General features: G+C 38.9%; 1 protein-coding gene across 2 annotated transcripts in view; it reads right to left on the reverse strand.

Annotated features, from left to right (window-relative positions):
* LOC103093300 (zinc finger protein OZF-like) overlaps positions 1-20865 on the reverse strand; it is a 43359-nt gene that overhangs the window by 15033 nt on the left and 7461 nt on the right. Inside the window, exons 1-3 of one of the 2 annotated variants that reach the window (XM_056814407.1) lie at positions 12607-12864; positions 11788-11914; positions 1679-1771 (exon numbers count right to left, since the gene is read on the reverse strand). In XM_056814407.1, the coding sequence (XP_056670385.1) occupies positions 1679-1771; positions 11788-11842 (148 nt within the window). In that variant the 5' untranslated portion in view covers positions 11843-11914; positions 12607-12864. Of the gene's footprint in view, positions 1-1678; positions 1772-11787; positions 11915-12606; positions 12865-20865 lie in introns of those variants that run through there. The other variant, XM_016429744.2, reaches the window with a different exon arrangement.

A 20865-nucleotide genomic window follows, 5' to 3' on the forward strand; every position in this document is an offset into this window, starting at 1 on the left:
TGTATCCCTGGAGCTACGTCATTTATGTCACCCAGGTTGGTCACCTACGTACATGAGCTAATGTAGGCTACATGACTCTGAACTTGATCCAGACATGACTCTCAATTTGAATAAGATGTAAAAAAGAGAAGATAAGAGGGATGAACAAGGAAGTGCTGTTTTTCACTGTCTCTGGTGTCTAGCCAAGTAAGATGCTGTTGGATATCACACTGGAAGCATCCACATGAGAGCTAGATTAGACTATTTTATTCTATCTTTCTACATATTTCTCATCTTTTACCTATCCAAGTAATTCTAATAAACCTGATTAAATTATAAGGACAAGAGTCCTAATTTTACTATAACATATGCAAAAAGGCACAGGCCTTCACTGGCTGGCTAGCACTACACTAGATTAGCTTTTTCATATCTGTGGTATCTTGGAATAACAACTCATGAAAGCTGAAATCACTAGACCAAGATGTTCCCTGGATTAGCATTCTTGTAGCAGTCTCTTTGAAAACCCTGATGGATAGCCATGCACAGTGAGGCCATTATGACACCATTATGGGCCACCACCACTGTTCTCCAAAAACAGACCTTGAATTGCCCCTAATTGCAATGCTAAGCTGGTTTTCTGATCAGAACTCATCCACTGCTCATGGTATTGTTCTTCTATCTAGAAGCTTCTCAAAGGCACTAATGGGCAACACTGTTTGGTCATTCACTAGCTCCAATGAGAGAATAACCACTTACCAGTGGAAGAAAGGAGAAAGTTATGTTTGAAGAAATTTTATACTTACAAAGTTTGTTTTAGATCTAAACATTTTTTTAAAACCCTTTAGCTTCTGACTTAAAATCAATATTAAGTATCAGTTCCAAGACAGAAGAGCATTAAGGGCCAGGCAATTGGGGTTAAATGAATTGTCCAGGGTCACACAGTTAAGAAGAGTCTAACATCAGATATTAACACAGAACCACCTATCTCTAAGGTCGGCCTCTTGATCCACTGAGCCACCAACTGCTTATTTTTTAACACTTTTAAAAAAGGAAAAATATTATGCACAAGTAACCTTCATGTAATTTTATCATTCAATACATTACTTGTAATGAGCCAATAGAAAAATGCACCTTTAAATATATTAACAATCAATTCATTTTGTTGATTGGTTGGGGAGCTAAAAACAAAGAATGAATTTCCATCCCTCAGGAAAAGAAGTTCAACAATTCCCCTCCTATTTTTTCTCTCATATATGTATGAGCACGCTCAGTTTTCTACATAAAAATGAGAATACAGCTAGTGGTTCAGTGGACAGAACACCAAGCAAGGTCAGGAAGACCTGAGTTCTAATCCCACCTCAGAACCTGCCCAGTACTGTGACCCTGGACAAGTCAGCTTCTGCTTCTTCATCTGTAAAATGAACATCATAATAACCCCAACCTCCTCAGGTTTATAAGATGACCAAATAAGATTTAGAAAATGCCTGACACAGAGTAGGTGCTGAGTAAAAGACAGCTATTAGTTTTTTCATTATTATTCTTATTTTGACCATTCACTCCCTAATTCTCACTCTTACTTAAACTGTTAATGTCATCATGCTTCCATTCCCTAGGATTTTCATTTGAAAACACTGTTTTTTTCCCAAATTTTCCCAAGAAAATTTAATGCGGAAGGAGCAGCTGCTTTTCGACGACTCACCTATACAAGCTCCTGTCCCAGCTTCTCCCTCTTCATTCTGTACATCTTCTCTCTTCAACAGGAAGAGCAAATCTAGTTTGGAAACGGGAATCCCTGCAACACGGAGAGAATGAAGAGCTGAGTTCAAAGAGCTATCTAAGAATTCAAAAGTTTTAAAATAAAATTTTTATCCATTTCTTCTGTTCTCAGAACACCTCTGTTTCTCATAATATTCTAACTGTTTCTCCCTATCAGATAGTAATTCCTCATCAAAAAAAAAAGAAATTTTAATGAAAAAGAGGAAGATAAAAACATTTGGTAAAATCAATCAGTATGTCAAAAATCTGGCATCATATGCAAAGTTCCAGAAGTCTCAGTCTGCAGGCTACAAATGATCAGTCAAGAAGAAATGGAAAATCAGGCAGGTAAGGAAACGTAGAGGGACTCTATGTTGTAATCCAAGGGAAGATGGGTCAAAATTCCACGTACACAAAGCCTAGCCATCCAAAGGTCTGTCATAATCTGGACAATACACATTTCCCGACAATTTAAAATTCCAAACATAATAAATGCAAACTAAAACAATATATTCACATGTAGAGGCGGAGTCAAGATGGAAGCCTAGAGGGAGAAGTTCAGACCTCTGAACACCCTTCCTTACCGATCATAAACTGAATATTCCAAGGGGACTGAAAATCAAACCTAACAAGACAGAGCAAAAGAACCCTCCTACTGGACTCAATTTAAAAGGTAGTCCCCCCCCCCCCCCCAGCCAGAATCCCAGAACACTTGGGTTTAAGGGGAAGGCAGAAAAGATAATTTTACGCTAAGCATGATTCCCAAATAATAAACTACTCAAGTCACCTGGGGATTATGGAGATTTTAATTAATAGAGAGAGAAGGAATTAAGGGAGCGAGAAAGAGAGAGACAGAGAGAGAAAGAGAGACAGAGAGAAACAGAGACAGAGACAGAGAGACCGAGAGAGGGAGAGACAGCGACAGAGACAGAGAGAGACATAGACAGAGAGTGAGACAGAGAGAGAGAGACACAGAGAAAGAGAGAGAGAGGGAGTCAGCCTTATAATTCACCATGAGACCGTCTCCAAGGAAGCTCCAGTCCTCCACTGAACTCAATCTCCTGAACTGAGTTCCGACCATCCTCGTGAACTCACTTTTAGCCTCCTTTTAATGAAATTTTTCTTATGTCACCTCCCCTAAATTTTCACATCTACCAATCACAGTAGATGCATTTTCCCAGGACTGCCCATTCTTAGTTCTCACCACTCTTTAGTTCTCACCTTCTCTGGTTAGATTATATCTTCTGAGGTATTTCAGAGTTCTTTGTTAAGCTTGCCTTTTGTGAGTTACTTGACTTTTTTGTGATTAATTTAACCTTTACAGGTACCTAACATCTTTTTGTATTAGATCTAAAAATAGACTTAGCTTAAGGTTTTAGCTTCACTATAAGGTATGAGTTAAGTACCTTCATTGTTCAATCAGGAGTTTACAACTTTATCTTCCCCTAAAGAATGTCTAAGTATGGGTGGAGTAATGTAAAGTTCCTAAGACATTCCTGATTCTTATTAGATCAAGTATCTCCATTGTTACAATAAGGAAATAGCTAAATCAAATCTTCTAAAGTACAGTCTAATTGGTTTTTAAGATTCACAGGTCCCAGGACCCCTCTCCCCCACACACACCTAGATCTCTAAGCCTCCAGCGGCAGTGGGAACCTCTGGGCAGGCAAAGGTGCTGGTCTGGAGGATGTACCTTGCGGGAAGGGCTGTGCCAAGCTCAGAGCTTTGAACACAGACAGAGGGGAAGGAGCTGGAGAGGGACCATAGAGCTGGCAGCCTGGTCAGAGCTGTGGAGATCCTCCATATTTGCTCCAGCCTTCCAGGAGGGTTTGGCCTCAGAGCACACTCAGCCCAACCCAGATGAACTTTATGCCATCAAAAGTCTTCAGAGCTCAGGGAAGCCCAGGCTCCAACAACACCCCCTCACTGACTGCTGGACTTTAATCCAATCAAAAGCCTCCAGAGGACAGGGAAGCTCAAACTCTAACAACCCTCCCCCACAGACCTCACCAAGAGATCTTCTGACAAAGCTCCAAGAGGGGAGAATGACTGAAGCCCCCAAAACCAAAAAAATGAGAAGAGCAAGACCACAGACAAATAGGGGGAGCAAGGAAGGGGTAAATATAAGCAAACAACGGAAAAAGAAAAAAGAAATTACAATAGATAGCTTCTCTACAGCAAACAGAACAGAGGGGGAGGGATCAGCAAACGATAAATCAGAAATCCCAGTAATTTGGATACAGGCTTTGGAAGAACTCAAAATGCAATTCAAAACACAATTAAGAGAGGCTGAAGACAACTGGGAAAAGAACTTAAGAACCAAGATAAGTGATCTGGAAACAAAGATACTTGAACCAAAATGAGAAAATAGTGTATTGAAAGCCAAAATCAACCAGCTGGAAAATGAGGCAAAGGAGATGAAAATGAGGCAAAGAAGATGAAAAATGAGACAAAGGAGATGAAAGATGAAGTAAAGAGGATGAAAGATGACCTCCAAATCAAATCAGACCAAAAGGAGAATGACCAAAAATTCAGGGATGAAGTTCAGTCTTTAAGAACTAGAATACAACAATTAGAATTAAGTGACCTCACAAGGCAGCAGGACACTATAAAACAAAACCAAAAGAATTAAAAAATTGCAGAAAATATAAAGCATCTCATTTACAAAACAGAGGATTTTGAAAATCATTCGAGGAGAAAAAATTTAAGAATCATTGGTCTACCAAAAGACCATGACAAAAGAAAAAGCCTGTACATAATACTACAGGAAATTATTCAAGAAAACTGCCCAGATATTCTAAAACAAGAGGGAAAAATGGAAATTCAAAGAATCCACAGATCACCTCCTGTACTTAATCCCCAACTGACAATACCCAGAAATCTTATAGCCAAATTCAAGAACTATCAGACCAAAGTAAGGATATTACAAGCTGCCAAGAAGAAGTCATTCAAATACAATGGAACCACAGTGAGGATAACACAGGATCTGGCTGCATCCACACAAAAGGACCGAAAAGCATGGAATATGATATTCCGGAAAGCAAGGGAACAAGGTCTACCACCAAGAATTAACTACCCAGCAAAGCTGACTATATTCTTACAGGGGAAAGTATGATCACTCAACAAAATAGAAGAATTCCAAGAATTTGAAAAGAAAAGACCAGACCTGAACAATGCCCAAGCAGAGAACTCAAGAGAATCATCAAAAGGTAATTAAAAAAAGATGGAAAAAAGAAAAACAAAACAAACAAATCCCCCCACTTTTCTTAAAAGACTCAATAGTTTTAAAATGTTATGTATCCCTATAAGAAATGAGGTCATTGGTAACTCTTAAAAACTGTTGTTATCACCTGGGCAGCTATAAGAATTACATTTAGAGGCAACAGTGACAAACTGTATAGGATGAAAGGACAATACATAAATAGGTATACAGATATATGCATGCATAAATACATATACATGTTTACATATACATATATATGTACATACAACAACAAAAAAGAGGTTAATATTAAAATAAATGGGAAAAGAAACAAATGGGGGTACATGTCACAAAGAAGCTCATGGCGGCAGGGGGGAGAACATCAATACACTGGAAGGGTAAAGAGGTTGGAGATAGGAAATATTCAACTCTTACATGCTTTGAAAATGACTCAAAGAGGGAAGAAAAATCCAATCCATTGAGATAGAGAATAGATTTGCGCCCTATAGTGAAGGAGAAGGGTAACAAATGGATTGGTGGGGAGGAAACAGTACAAGGGAGGGAGAGGGTGGAGGGGTAGTTTTAGAAAGAGGGGTAGTTTTAGAAAGACTACATGGAAAATAAGAGGGGGAAATAAGAAGAGGGGAGGGTAGAAAGGGAAGTAAAATAAGGATGGGAACTAGGGGGACTGATTTAAAACAAGAATTGGTGTAGAAGGAAATCGTGAAAGAAGAAAAGGCAAGACCAGGAGTAGAAATCAAAACAATGGGAAATACACAGCTAGTAATCATAATTCTAAATGTGAATGGGATGAACTCACCCATAAAATGCAAGAGAATAACAGAGTGGATTAGAATCCCAAACCCTACCATATGCTGTCTACAAGAAACACACATGAAGAACATAGATATGCATAGGATGAAAGTAAGAGGATGGAGCCAAATCTATTGGGCATCAACTGAAAAAAGAAGGCAGGAGTCACAATCATGATATCTGACAAAGCCAAAGTAAAAATAAATCTAGTTAAAAGAGATAGGGAAGGTAATTACATCCTGATAAATGGCAGTATAGACAATGAGGAAATATCAGTACTCAACATATATGCACCAAATGGCATAGCATCCAAATTTCTAAAGGAGAAACTAGAGGAGCTCAAGGATGAAATAGACAGAAAAACTACTAGTGGGAGACCTGAACCTTCCTCTATCTGAACTAGATAAATCAGTAAATAAGTAAATAAGAAAGAGGTAAGAGAACTGACTGAAATCTTAGAAAAATTAGACTTAGTAGACATGTGGAGAAAAATAAATAGGGACAAAAGGGATACACCTTCTTTTCAGTAGCACATGGTATATTCACAAAAATTGACCATGTATAAGGGCATAAACACATTGCAAATAAGTACAAAAGAGCAGAAATAATAAATGCAACCTTCTCAGATCACAATGCAATGAAAATAATTAGCAAGGGTACATGGAGAGGTAAATAAAAAATTAATTGGAAATTAAACAATACAATCTCCAAAACCAGTTAAAGAACAAATCATAGAAACAATTAATACCTTCACTGAAAAAAATGACAATGATGAGAAATCATTTCAAAACCTATGGGATGCAGAAAGATGCCAGAAAATCTACACTACATGAAGATCAAAAATGAACTTTGGGTGCGATTGATTGAACTAAAGTTTCATTGAATACTTATTGTTAATGTACACTTTTATGCCAAAGAATACTGCCCCTAATTTGGCTTTTTGTCAATGCGCCTAGCAAAACATTGGTTTTGCTTTCTCTCTGGGATGTTTACAACACCCATCAGAAAGACTAGTATTCCTTGGGCCTCAGGGTGGATTTTAAAATTTAAAACTATTCCATCCTAATCAGACCGTACTTTAGAAGATCTGATTTAGCCATTTCCTGATCAGTAACAATGGAGATACTTGGTTTAACAGAATCAAATTTTGGGAACTCTACATTTCTCCACCCTACTCAATTTAACAAGGTCAGGATGCCTCCACCATACTCAAAGATTTAATTATCTGAGGAAATGGCCTTCAACAGACATGTGCAGAAAAAGCAGACAGATCATTGGTATAGATGAGACACAGAAAAGTGACATAAAACCATCTATATAAGGCATGTCACTGGCTCTCTTTGCTCTCTTTCCATGGAGAGGCGACTGTGGCTGGCAGTGTGCTAGGCGTTCCGACATCTTGGAGTAGTGGGAGTTATTTGTCTGGGTTTGGCGGTGGGTTTGCCTTTGAGCTAATTCAGGTTTGGGCATCTTAACTGAGCCTTTTTGGAGTTCAGGCTGAATCCTTCCTCCTTCACACTCCAAAACCTTACTTTCTAGATATCCTAATCTTCCTGCCCAGCACCAGGCAGGCTAGAGAAATCCTACTCCTTTTCCTTCTTCCTTCTTCTTAATCTCCTTCACTATATCAATTAAATCAGACCATATAATTTCTAGCTGACTTGGGTATTTTATTATTTGGGATTTTCCCTGGCGACCAATTAAATTTAGAATTTAAGTCACAACCCTAAAATTATCCTTTACAGCTAACATAATAAATATGACAATTCTACCCAAATTAATCTACTTATTTAGTGCCATACCCATTGAACTACCAAAAACATTTTCACTGAATTAGAAAAAAACATAACAAAGTTCATTGGGAAGAACAAAAGATCAAGGATATCCAGGGAAATCATGAAAAAAAACTGCAAAGGAAGGAGGACTTGCAGTCCCAGATTTCAAAATATACTATAAAGTAGTGGTTATCAAAACAACTTGGTACTGGCTAAGAGAAAGAAAGGAGGATCAGTGGAATAGACTTGGGTAAATGACCTCAGCAGGACAGTCTATAATAAACCAAAAGATCCCAGTTTTGTGGACCAAAACCCACTATTTGATAAAAAAAAAACTGCTGGGAAAATTGGAAGACAATATGGGAGAGATTAAGTTTGGATCAACATCTCACACCCTACACCAAGATAAACTCAGAATGGGTGAAAGACCTGAATATAAAGAAGGAAACTATAAGCAATTTAGGCAAACACAGAATAGTATACTTGTCAGATCTTTGGGAAAGGAAAGACTTTAAAACCAAGCAAGAGGTAGAAAAAAATCACAAAATGTAAAATCAATAATTTTGATTACATCAAATTAAAAAGGGTTTGTACAAACAAAATTAATGCATCCAAAATTAGAAGGGAAGCAACAAATTGGGAAACAATCTTCATAACAAAAACCTCTGACAAAGGTATAATTACTCAAATGTATAAAGAACTAAACCAGTTGTATAAAAAAAAATCAAGCCATTCTCCAATTGATAAATGGGCAAGGGACATGAATAGGCAATTTTCAGTTAAAGAAAGCAATACTATTAATAAGCACATGAAAAAGTGTTCTAAATCTCTTATAATCAGAGAAATGCAAATCAAAAAAACTCTGAGGTATCACCTCATACGTAGCATATTGGCTAACATGACAGAAAAGAAAAGTAATGAATGTTGGAGGGGATGTGGCAAACTTGGGACATTAATTCATTGCTCGTTGAGCTGTGAATTGATCCAACCATTCTGGAGGGCAATTTGGAACTATGCCCAAAGGGTGATAAAAGACTGTCTGCCCTTTGATCCAGCCATAGCACTGCTGAGTTTATACCCCAAAGAAATAATAAGGAAAAAGACTTGTACAAAAATATTCATAGCTACACTCTTTGTGGTGGCAAAAAACTAGAAAATGAGGGGATGCCCTTCAATTGTGGAATGGCTGAATAAATTGTGGTATATGTTGGTGATGGAATACTACTGTGCTCAATGGAATAATAAAGTGGAGGAATTCCGTGGAGACTGGAACAACTTCCAGGAATTGATGCAGAGTGAGAGGAGCAGAACCAGGAAAACATTGTATACAGAGGTACAATCAAATGTAATGGACTTCTCCATTAGTGGCAATGCAGTGATCCTGAACAACTTGGAGGGATCTATGAGAAAGAACACTGTCCACATTCAGAGGAAGAACTGTGGGAGTAGAAACACCAAAGAAAAACAACTGCTTGAATACATGGGTCAAAGGGATACTTTTGGGATGTAGACTCTAAATGAACATCCTAGTGTAAACAACAACATGGAAATGGGTTCTGATCAAGGACACAAGCAATGAAATTGGGTGGAGGGGAGGGAGGGAAATAATGTGATTATGGTAACCAAGAAATAATGTTCTAAATTGACCAAATAAACTAATTCAAATGGGAAAAAAAAATAAAATAAACTTCTTTATTCTAAAAAAAATAAAAACAAGAAATCCACATTTAACATTAAAGACGATCCTGCTGGACAGCAATGTCTTCTGGTTCTGGATTTCTATGCATTTCAAAAGCAGGTTTAAAAAGATCTTCTTTTCTTTCCATTTACTTTCTCCTTAGCACTCAGAGCCCCAGGCTCCACACTCAGTCCTCCTGCTTCAACCAAAATGAGAGAAAAACTTCTCATCCCAAATGTGCCCAGTCATGCCCTGGCTGCACTTTCACTCAGGCCCTTACTGGTCAAGGTGCAGGAGGTAGATTCCTCCCCATTTCCAAGTGCCACTCAAAGCTCTCCCTCTACCACCATCACTCACTAATCCCTCCTCCTTTGAAGGTCATTCAATACAAACTACCATCCAGGCTAAGGTTTGGCAGCTTTTTCTCTATTGATCTCAGGGCCCTTCCTCTCCTTCCCCAATGAGTTCAGTGCCTGCCTGGCTCAGTCTTTCTCTCCTGCCCACCCAAGAACGTCATCCACAAATGCACCACTTCCCTGCTTGGGAACCCTGACATCCCCTTTTCCCTCTAGGATCTCCATCTGTCCTTGCCATGACCTCCATTCCCCCCGTCCCTCAGTCCCTCCCGGGCCATCCTCCCTGCACTAACTCACTCTCTACTCTTTCCTATGTGGATCCCAGAGAAGAGTCTGACTTTGCATCATCCTCTTCTCTCCAGCCCATTGGCTCCTTATGCTAGAGCTGATCTCATGCTGCCAAGCCTCAGCCTTGGTTACTCTCCCCTCCAGTGCCCTCACTCCTACTACCCTGCAGCTGAACGAAGCTAAGGAAAAATCATCAGACTATGCTGACTGGATCCACCACAAATTGGTGTTACATCCTCTTCAATGGGCCTTGGGTATACTCAGGCAAACCTCTTTTTTTTTTTTTAAATTGTATCTTGTCTTAGATTCAATACTATGTATTGGATTCAAGGCAAAAAAGCCATAAGGGCTAGGTAATGAGGGTTAAGTGACTTGTATAGGGTCACCTAGCTAGGAAGTTTCTAAATCCAGATTTGAACCTAAGACCTCCTGTCTCTAAATCCTGGCTCTCAATCCATTAAGACACCCAGCTGCCATTCCCCCTCCCCCCCCATCTCTTAGACCCCCCTCAGTGACTCACTATTCCTCTCAGCACAGGAAATTATACAAATTCTTTTCCGCCTGAGCTCAGAACATTGCTAAACAAATTAGGCTGCACCCCCAGGGCTCCCCCTCTTTTCCCCTCAAATCACTCAGATTACTTCTAACAACATCTCTCCCTTCACCTCTGTCTCATATAATGAGGGGGCCATTCTCCTGAACAAGGCTGGCTGCTCCATGTGCACAAGTGATCTCATTACGTCCTCGGTTCTGCTACAGACTGTCCACTTATCTTCAGTCATTCCCTCTCTGCTTCTCCACTGCCTACATTGCTACATCTCCCCTATTTGTGAAAGATCCACCAGTCTCTCCTGCCTGCTGTCCCCTCTCTCTCCTCTTCTGTGGCTAACCTCCCTGAGGAGCCCACCCAGAACAGATACTCCAACTCCTTCCCTCTCACTCTGTCCTTAACTCTTTACAGGTTAGATTCCAAACTCATGATTTAATGGGAAGTGCTCTCTAAAGTCACTGATGATGTCTCAATGGCCAATTCCAATGGCCTTTTTCTAACCTCTTCTTTGACCTCAACAGCCTTTGATACTGTGCATCACCCTCTCTTCCTGCCCTTTCTCTTCTCTAATTGCCTCTCTACTCAGTGACACTCCTCTATCCCGATTCTCCTCTTACCAAGAGGATGACTCCTTCTCAGTAACCAGAGGTTCTAGAGTAGAGAAGGCACATCAGAGGAAAGGAGCCAGAAGAGCTCAATTCATACAAAGCAAAGACCTCTTTCCCAGAAACACAGAACAGAAACATTTTGCCTACTGGCCACAAAGGATTTGGGATTGTTGGAAAAGAATTTCTCTCTCCATTATTGTCTTTTCTTTAAATGTCAGAACTCGGGGACCTGGAGGTCGAAGACCACTGAGTAATTCAGGTATAGACAAGACCTCAGAGAATGGAAGTTAAGAAAATAACAAGACAGGAAATTTATTGCATAGGCATTGGACCCCTGGGCAGCCCAGGGAAATTAAGAAATGATGATTGGTTCCTGAGATGTGATGTGAGAGAGCTAGTGGGTAGAGAAAACAGCTTATAAGTGGAAGACCAAGAGGTCTTTGGAGTCTTCTGGCTGGAGCGTGGAACCGGGAGGAACTCTTGTCATTGCTCAGCTTTAATACATCATGGTCACCAATAGAGTAGAGAGCTAATGAACTTTCTACCTCTTTCCTACCTTTCCCTCTCGTTGTTACTACTACTACTACTACTACAATTTAATAAAATTATAAAGCTACTAGCAGTCTCATCATTTAATTTTAATTATTACAGGATTCTCCCTATAGGATCTGTGGCTTTATCTAATTAGACAAAATTTATTTAGACCTTTCAAAGTCTACAGCAAATGAGCTTACAAAAATTCCAACATACTGACACTGATTCACAGGGGCTGGTTCTGCTTACCTATGGAGACCAGGTTCTCATAGTTCTCCAACATCACATTCCTGTGCAGGGCCATCTGGGCAGGATCCAGGTGTCTCCACTCTTCCCAGGTGAACTCCACAGCCACATCCTTGAATGTCAAAGATTCCTGAATGGAACACATTCCTGCTTAATCAGGACAAGTCCTCTAAAAATATTTCTTCATTATCCACATGCTCTCTGCCTCACTTGATATTGAACTCAAGAGCCAGTGCATGAGTTTCCTGATCTTTTTCCCAACAATGAACCCCAAAAGTATCATGTCATTTACTCAAGGACCAAACCACACCACAGAATGAGTCTTCACTTTCGAATCAGATGGACAACACAAATAATATCAAACACATACTAAATATTAATTTCTACCATATAGCAATCATTCGCCAATTCTGATCAATCTCTTCAGGACTGATTTTCTCAGAAGGAGAATATCCTAAATGGTCCAACAGGCTAAGAATTCTTCCCATTCCAACTGCGAAGAGCATGTTGCTTTCTCTCCTAGGTCAGCATTTCAAATCTTAATACAGAACAGACCAAAACAAAACTCAGTTCTCCATGTTATAATAATTATTAACTAGGTACAATGTGCAATCAGTGATCTTGGTGTTGAGGACTCTCTGGAGAGTGGAGATTGTAATCCATCCATTCTTCCAGATCGGTTACTCTTGTCTAAATGCTAACAGAATAACCTGCACAGGAGCTTTCATCCATGTGCTGTGAGCCTTCCTCTGGACTGCATAATCTCCAAAGGTATAAACGTAGCCCAGAACCATTCCATCTCTCATTCCCCATTCTACTTACATAAGCTTTCCATGTGCTTTTCACAAATATTGGTCTTTTCTTTTAAGCTTTGTTTGATATGAATAATCGGGCTCATACTGCAGTCCTGTCTTCTGTAATCTTGCATGCTCTTAGCACAGGCAAAGGGAATACATGATTGAAGGAGAATTTAGAATGTTGCACTTTCCATAATTGAATCAAATCAGTTTTCTAAACAACAATCCAACTAGAAGAACCCATTACTCTTTACTCTTTGCACCCAGGACCTTGGATACTTCCCAGCTGTGTGACTCTGATAGACAGAAAACAGCTGTTTTAAATCTCAGCAACAGGACCCTAAAGTCCCGGCTAGAAGACCTGTTTCTAAATATCCTTTCCCTTAAGGAACAACTTCCTGGATTAAAAAAAAAAAACCCTGTGGAAAGTTTGTTGCTTTGCCCTGCTCCCCACATGTTTTGTGAAATTACAAAATATATATGTAAAAATGAGTACTACATTCTTTGACAATTATATGGCAGCTGAAGAATTAGGGGCATTGAGGAATGAAGGATACCTCCAAATTTTTATAATAATAGGTACTGTCTTTTTTGTACTCCTCAATACTATATTTAGAGATGCTAAAATAAAAAATATTGAGGATAAAATAGAAAATATTGAGGATAAAATAGAAAAAATTGAGGATAAAATGTAAGCCCAATTAGAAGATCTAAAATGTTTCTTACAGGATCAATGGGCAAACACCCACTCTACCAGAAACAGACCTGTTTCTGAACCTTTGAATGAGGAAATTTCCTTCCCTGAAATAGAGACGTAAAACACCTTCCCTATAGCCTAGTTAACAGACTGCTTCTCTCGTATAGTGCAAATCTTGTCTGAATTTAATCCCCCAACCCTTCCCCTGCAATCCCAGTTTCTCATGTTCCCTCTCCTACAGAAAACCAAATTCCAACGCAAAGGAGATCTTGTACTTCTAGTGAAACCTGTCCTTGTCAAACTGACCCACAGGTACAAAATTCAACTAGAGGCCTGTTTCCTCTAAGAGAAGTACCTGAAATAGGACGGAATGGAGATGTGGTGACTTTAAGACAAAGGATACCGTTTACTCCCCAAGAAATAAATGAATTTACACGAAATATCCCCACATATGAACAAGATCCTTTTCTAGTAACAAAAAAGATGACAGACATATTTTTTCGGTAAAATCCGTCTTACAAGGACGTTGAGAACTTACTACAGGCTTTTTTAAGTGAACGTAAAAAAAATAAAATAATTGCTCATGTCAACAAAACCCGGGGGCTTAATGCAGCACATTGGCCATCTCAGGATCCCGAATGGGACTATAACAATCCTGAGGATTATCTACAACTGTACCGTTGTAGAGAGGCCATCCTCACGGCCATGAAGGAATGTGCAGACAGTACAGATAAGTGGATGGAACTAGAAAAAATTAAGCAAAAGGAAGAAGAATCACCATCCAGATTTATGGATAGAATTATCGAGTTTGGGGACAGATACTTAGATTGGGACTTAACTAAAGAGAGTAGTTTAAGACAAGTTAGAAGAATCTTTGTAAATAACTCTTGCAAAGCAATTAAGAATTATTTTAGAACGCAATGCCCAAGATGGCCAGATATGGACCTTGAAGAATTGCGAAAAACAGTTATATATGTTTTAAAGGGAAACAAAGAAAAGGAGGAAGAAAATAATGATGACATGGAGAAAATGAAGAAAAAAATAAGATATTTAATAGATAGGATGACTAAATTAGAAAGTGGGCATGATAATGAACCAACAACAATTGCCCCTCTCCAGAAATCCAATTATCAATCCATTACTTGCCACTTCTGTGAGAAGAAGGGCCACAAAATGATGGAATGTAGAACCTTTCTTAAGATGATTGGAAGGAATACACAGTTTAATAATAGCTTTAGAAATAATAACTATAGAAATGATGATAATGGTTATAGAAACCAGAATTCTAGAAATTATAATAATGACTATGGAAATAACTATAATGAATATAGAAATAAGAACTTTAGAAACCAGAATTATAGAAATAGGAATTGGGAAAATAATGACAATGTTCCAATTGAAGAAAATTATATTGATAATGACCAACAACAATATATAAGAAATGGAGCTCGTCCAAAAAATACTCGAGGTACTAATGACCCTCAGAGAGGTGCCCTTCAGGGGGGTGCCCAAGGAATGTCCCAAACACAATGATGGTGTCCGGGGGGGGGGGGGGCTGGGGTACTAATGAACCCCATGTTACCTTAAAGGTGGGTAACACCTATTATGATTGTCTATTAGACACTGGAACTTCCTGGTCTGTATTAAAGAGAACACCTGATTTACAATGTTATTCTGTTGGCTCAGAGAATGTAATGGGAGTATCAGGAATAACCCAAAGAGTTAAAAGACTTCCTCCTAGAATGGTGTCTGTAGGACCCCTAGAGGTACAACACTCCTTCCTTTTGATGCCTGACTCCCCTTTAAATTTGCTGGGGAGGGACCTTCTATGCAAACTCAGAGCCACAATAACCTGCTCCCCAGATGGCTCATTATCATGAGAAGTACCAGAGGAATCTTTAAATTTACTCCCTGTACTTCTCTCGGAAAACCAGGAGGCAAAAGAGCCTTCCACTTTTGAAATACCTAAAGATATACCGGAGTCTCTTTGGGCCACATCTTCTTCTGATGTAGGCTTACTAAAATCTGCTGTTCCTGTGCAGATAAAAACTAAATCTAGCCCACCTCCTTCTATCCCTCAGTATCACCTCTCAAAGGAGGCAATTGAGGGTATTACACCAGTTATTAACTCATTAATAGAACAGGGAATAATAATCCCTTGCAAATCTGAATACAACACGCCCATCCTGCCAATTAAAAAACCAAAAAGAGGGCCCGATGGCAAGCACCTCTATAGATTCGTACAGGATCTAAGGGCAGTGAATAATCACGTTATAAAGAGACACTCCGTAGTTTCTAACATACATACTATTATTTCATCTATTCCCAGCACAGCTACATACTTTACAGTAGTAGACTTGTGTTCAGCTTTCTTTTCCATACCAATACATGAGAACTCCAGGCATATTTTTGCTTTCACCTGGAAGGGCTCACAATATACCTGGTGTCGGCTGCCACAGGGTTATGTCGAAAGTCTGAACTTATTTGAGCAAATTTTGAGCCAAGACACAGACAATATAACATTTAGAAAAAGCAAATTAATTAAATATGTAGATGATCTACTATTGGCTTCAACAGATGCAAAAACATGTCAAGAAGATAGCAAACACCTTCTTTTGGAATTGCACAAAAGAGGACATAAAATCTCTAAGGATAAAGTTCAATGGTGTCTCCAAAAAGTAGAATATTTGGGATTCATCTTGACTGCGGGTGCTCGTTGTATTTCTCCAAAACGAATTGAGAACATTCAAAAATTGAGTGCTCCTACCACTAAGAAACAGCTGAGAGCAATTTTAGGAGCAACAGGGTTTTGTAGACAATGGATTCCTTGCTATGGGGAAATCACTAAACCACTTATAGCATTAACAAAGGATTCAGTTACTGAACCCCTCAAATTAGAGCCTGAACACATGTCAGCTCTATCAGATCTAAAAAAAGGCTATCATGTCTGCCCCTGCTCTAGGCATCCCAGATTACAACAAGCCATTTACTTTATATGTGCATGAGCGAAGAGGAGTGGCCTCTGGTGTGTTAACTCAGACTTTGGGACCTTCTCAGCGCCCAATTGCTTATTATTCTGCCCAACTAGACCCAGTAGCAGCAGGAGCACCACCATGCCTTAGAGGAGTAGCTGCTACAGCCTTACTAGTAAAAAAAACCATTGATTTAGTATTGGGATGTCCATTAACAATAATGTGCCCACATGAGATAGAAGCATTATTGATAAAACATAGAACACAGGCATTCTCGGATCAGAGAATTACAAGGTATGAAATAACCTTATTAAATAGTGAAAATATTACCTTGAAACGCTGTTCAACTCTTAACCCTGCCACCGTGCTTCCAGATTTACCTACTTCAGGAGAACCACTACATAACTGTGAAACATTAGTGTCCATGGCAGAAAAGCCTCGAGATAATCTCTTAGACACTCCCTTAGACAATGCAGATCTGATTTTATTTACCGATGGTTCCTCTTTTATGAGGGATGGCATACGTTACACTGGAGCTGCCGTAGTCTCAGAATTTGCCACTGAATGGTCAGCTTCACTACCTTCTAACATTAGCTCTCAAGGAGCAGAACTCATACCTCTAAAACAAGCTTGTATAATTGCCAAGGATAAAAAGGCAACAATTTATACGGATTCTAGATATGATTTCGGCATTTGTCACTCAATTGGGATGTTATGGCTCCAAACAGGATTTTTAACCTCAGCTGGAAAATCCATAGCTAATGCAGAAATTATTAATGAAGTTCTTTCTGCTCTCAAACTGCCTAAAGCCCTAGCTGTAGTTCATTGCTCTGCCCATACAGGTGGCTCTGACCCTGTCTCTAGAGGAAATGACCAAGCAGATGCTGCTGCAAAGCTAGCAGCCATAGAAGGACCTGGATTAATTTTAACATTAACAACCACTGATAATTTAAATTTATTACTTTCCTATAATGAAAAGGAAATGGAAAAATGGAAACAAAAATTTAAAGCAAAACAAATTAATGGAGTATGGGTGTCATCTGAAGGAAAACCCCTGCTCCCTAGAAGTTTCTATAACCAAATTTGACAATCTATTCATAAAAATGGTCATTTTGGCACCCAGGGCATCATGGACTCTGTCAAGAGAGTATGGATAGCCCCTGGTATAACTACTATAGCCTCTAAAGTATGTTCAGCCTATCCTATCTGCCAGGCATATAACCAACATGCATATCGTGGAAAAGCCTTTGGGGGATGTCCTCTGGCTTACACACCTTTTGAACATCTACAGATAGATTTCATAACGATGCCAAAGGCTGGATGTTATAAATTTTGTCTATTAATTGTAGATCAACTAACCAGATGGCCGGAAGCATTTCCTAAGACCCGAGCCACAGCAGATTTTGTTGCAAAGATACTTTTAAAAGAAATTATTCCTCGTTTTGGCCTGCCAGCACGTATTGACTCCAATAGAGGGAGTCATTTTACCGATTCTGTCTTAAACCAAATATATTCTTGCTTGGGGATAACTCCAAAATTCCATGTTCCATATCACCCCCAGAGCTCAGGCCAAGTGGAGAGGATGAATAAAGAACTTAAGACTATGATTGGCAAATTATGTACTGAGACCCATTTAAAATGGCCTGAAATTCTCCCTCTGGCCCTATTTTATCTTAGAAGCAGGCCTAGAGGAGACTTACATATTTCACCATTTGAGATGCTTTTTGGACATCCGCCTATACAGGCTACCTTTCTCCCCGGCTTATACATCGCTATTAGGGGGAGATATTACTATTGCTTCCTATATACAGGAGTTACAGCACAAACTACGTGAACTTCATGAATCCGGAGCTGCAGTACAAGCCGGACCATTAGACTTTTCTCTGCATGACCTGAACCCAGGAGATAAAGTTTATATCAAGAATTTCAAGCGAACTGGAGCAACTCAACCTTCATGGGAAGGACCATTCCAAATATTATTAACTACTCCAACATCTACAAAGATTGGAGAAAGAGACTCTTGGATTCACTGCTCACATGTGAAGAAAGCATCTTCTGCTGAGACTGATTGACTCTATCCTAGCATATGAATTGTGACTCTATCTTATCATATGAATTGGAGATAATAACCCATAGACAAATGGATGCTGTTTTTTTTTTCAAGAATATATTGAATTACTGATTTTTTTCTTATTTTTCTTATTTCTTTTCTTTTATTTTTTGATCAGAATATTTTTCTCATTTTTTGTACTGAAGGTACACATAATTAATATTAATATTATTTTTCCCTGCAGTAATACAAGTTAATATATATACTCTTGCTATAATATCAATATATGCCTAAAAGCTTTAAACTATGGGAACCTGCCATTTATTGATAAAATATTATAGGACTGTGATTAATGTTTGTGTCTGATTCCAGGAAAAGGGATAAAAACAAGGAGCAGAGACTAAACCTGAATAGTGCCAATAGAGCACACAAGAAATATTAAAGTGAGACTCGAGGTTGCGACGCTTAACTTATGTTTAAGTCGTAGGACTTCCTTGTATCTACACTCTTTACGAAGTACTCAAAGAAGTACAAAGCTTGACTATCATACTGGCTCCCTATATCTCTGAAGAAAAAAAAATCAGACAAGGGAATGACATTTCCCTATCAAAATAGAATTCTAATTCTTTTATCCTTATATTATGGCAACTTCCTGTAGTCTTGGCTACAAATGGCTAAATGAAATATTACTGCATTCTGTCCTACATACTTGTGGGATAGAAATTACTTTAAACTGGACCTATACAAGGCATATTTTGAATTTTTCTTATGTTTTTTCTTATTTTTTTATTCTTTTGATAATTGAGACATACACCCCCATAACTGAACATTACATTCTGAGCTAAACTTGATATATATTTTTTTTAATACTTACTTCAGGGGGGATTGTATTTTAATTTAAAATCTAAGAATTTTTTTGTTTTTGAATTTTTTTTTGTTTGAGATTGTATTTTTATAAAAATCCAAGAATTTTGTTTAAGATTTTACTGTTAAAAAAAAATTCAAAGATTTTGATTCTGTTTGAGAAAAGATCTTCAAGAAAGAAGCTTGAAACTTTTATATCCAGAGAATGAACTGTTGCAGAAAGATGCCGAAACCCTACACTTCATCAAGAATATCAAGAATGAACTTTGGATGTGATTGATTGGACTGAACTTTTGATTGAACATTTATTGTAACTGTACACATTATGCCAAAAGGGACTGCCCCAAATTTGGCTTTCTGTCAATGTGCCTAGCAAACATTGGTTTTGCTTTCTTTTCTTTTCTATTTCCTCTCTCACTATTCTAATTTCTCTTAGAAAATTGAATATTGTGTATATCTTTAGTTAGAAGTGAATTTAGAACTACAAAATGATTATGTTAAATGATCAATGGGGAGACTAGTCTCCCAATGATCATCAGGGGGGATTGTAAACCTTAAAATTTCTTAGACTTATAAATGCTGGAAATTTCACCATTGGGAAATTTCATACTTGAAAAATTTCCTATTGATAGTGGGTCTTGGCTATTGGAATGTGAACCCCATTGGCATGGGAGGTTCCTCCTCCACCCTTCTTAAGATTACTTTAGGACAGAAACCTTTTGCTGAACAATGGAAAGGACTTTGACCTATGCTTAAGCATAGAACAGGAATTTCTTTGAGTCATGATTGATTTTAGAATTGATACAATGGAGATACTTGGAATGACAGAACCAAGTCTTGGAAATTGCAATCTCCACCCTACTCAGTCCTAATAGGATTTAGGAAGGGCTGCAGCATAGATCAAAATTTAATTATTCCAATCTCTACCCTACTCAGGGTAACAGGATTTAGGAAGGGCTGTAGCAAAAGATCAAGATTTAATTATTTGAGAATATGACCTCCAACAGACATGTGCAAAGCCACAGACCTCTGGGCGGTCCTGGGTTAAGCTAGAGCCACCATTGGCACAGGGAAAATGATGGACAGTGATTGGTAGATGTGAGAACTGAGGGGAGGGAACTTGGATGGTTTCCTTAAAGATAGAGGGGTCTGAAGCTGGTGCCCGGGGTTGGAGAGTTTGGCGAAGTGGTTGGAGAGGTGCTCTGAGAAGCTTGCTCTGAAGGAAGCTGAAGGTGGGGGCCCCAGAGACTGTTTCTCCATTTTGGTCACGTGAGTAATAGGGACTGATCTCCTTTCTTTGCCCCAGCTATCTAAGGGCTTGGGCCTTTTGGCCCAGCCTAAATAGAGGGGGTATTTAAGCCCTATTCCCTTCTCTCCCCTTTCTCTCTCTCTCTCTCTCGCTCTCTAATTCCTTTCTTCCTCCTGTTTGTAATTAAACTCTATAAAAGGCTGACGGCTGACTTGAGTTTTCATTTAGGAATTACATAGCTGAATTCCTTGGCGACCTTAAATTAATATATATCAGTCTTTTAAAGTGATTTCCTTGTCACATTGGACAAGTGACCATCTAGCCACTGACCAGAGATTTTCGGGAAGAGAGAGCCCAGCATGCCCTTGATGCATTCCCTTCCCATTTCTATGGCTCAATATCAGGACGTTTCCTGGCTTCTTTCAATGACTACAAACTTCTGAGAAGCTATT

This window comes from Monodelphis domestica, chromosome 2 (genome assembly GCF_027887165.1).
Source record: "Monodelphis domestica isolate mMonDom1 chromosome 2, mMonDom1.pri, whole genome shotgun sequence".
NCBI classification, from domain to species: Eukaryota; Metazoa; Chordata; class Mammalia; order Didelphimorphia; family Didelphidae; genus Monodelphis; species Monodelphis domestica.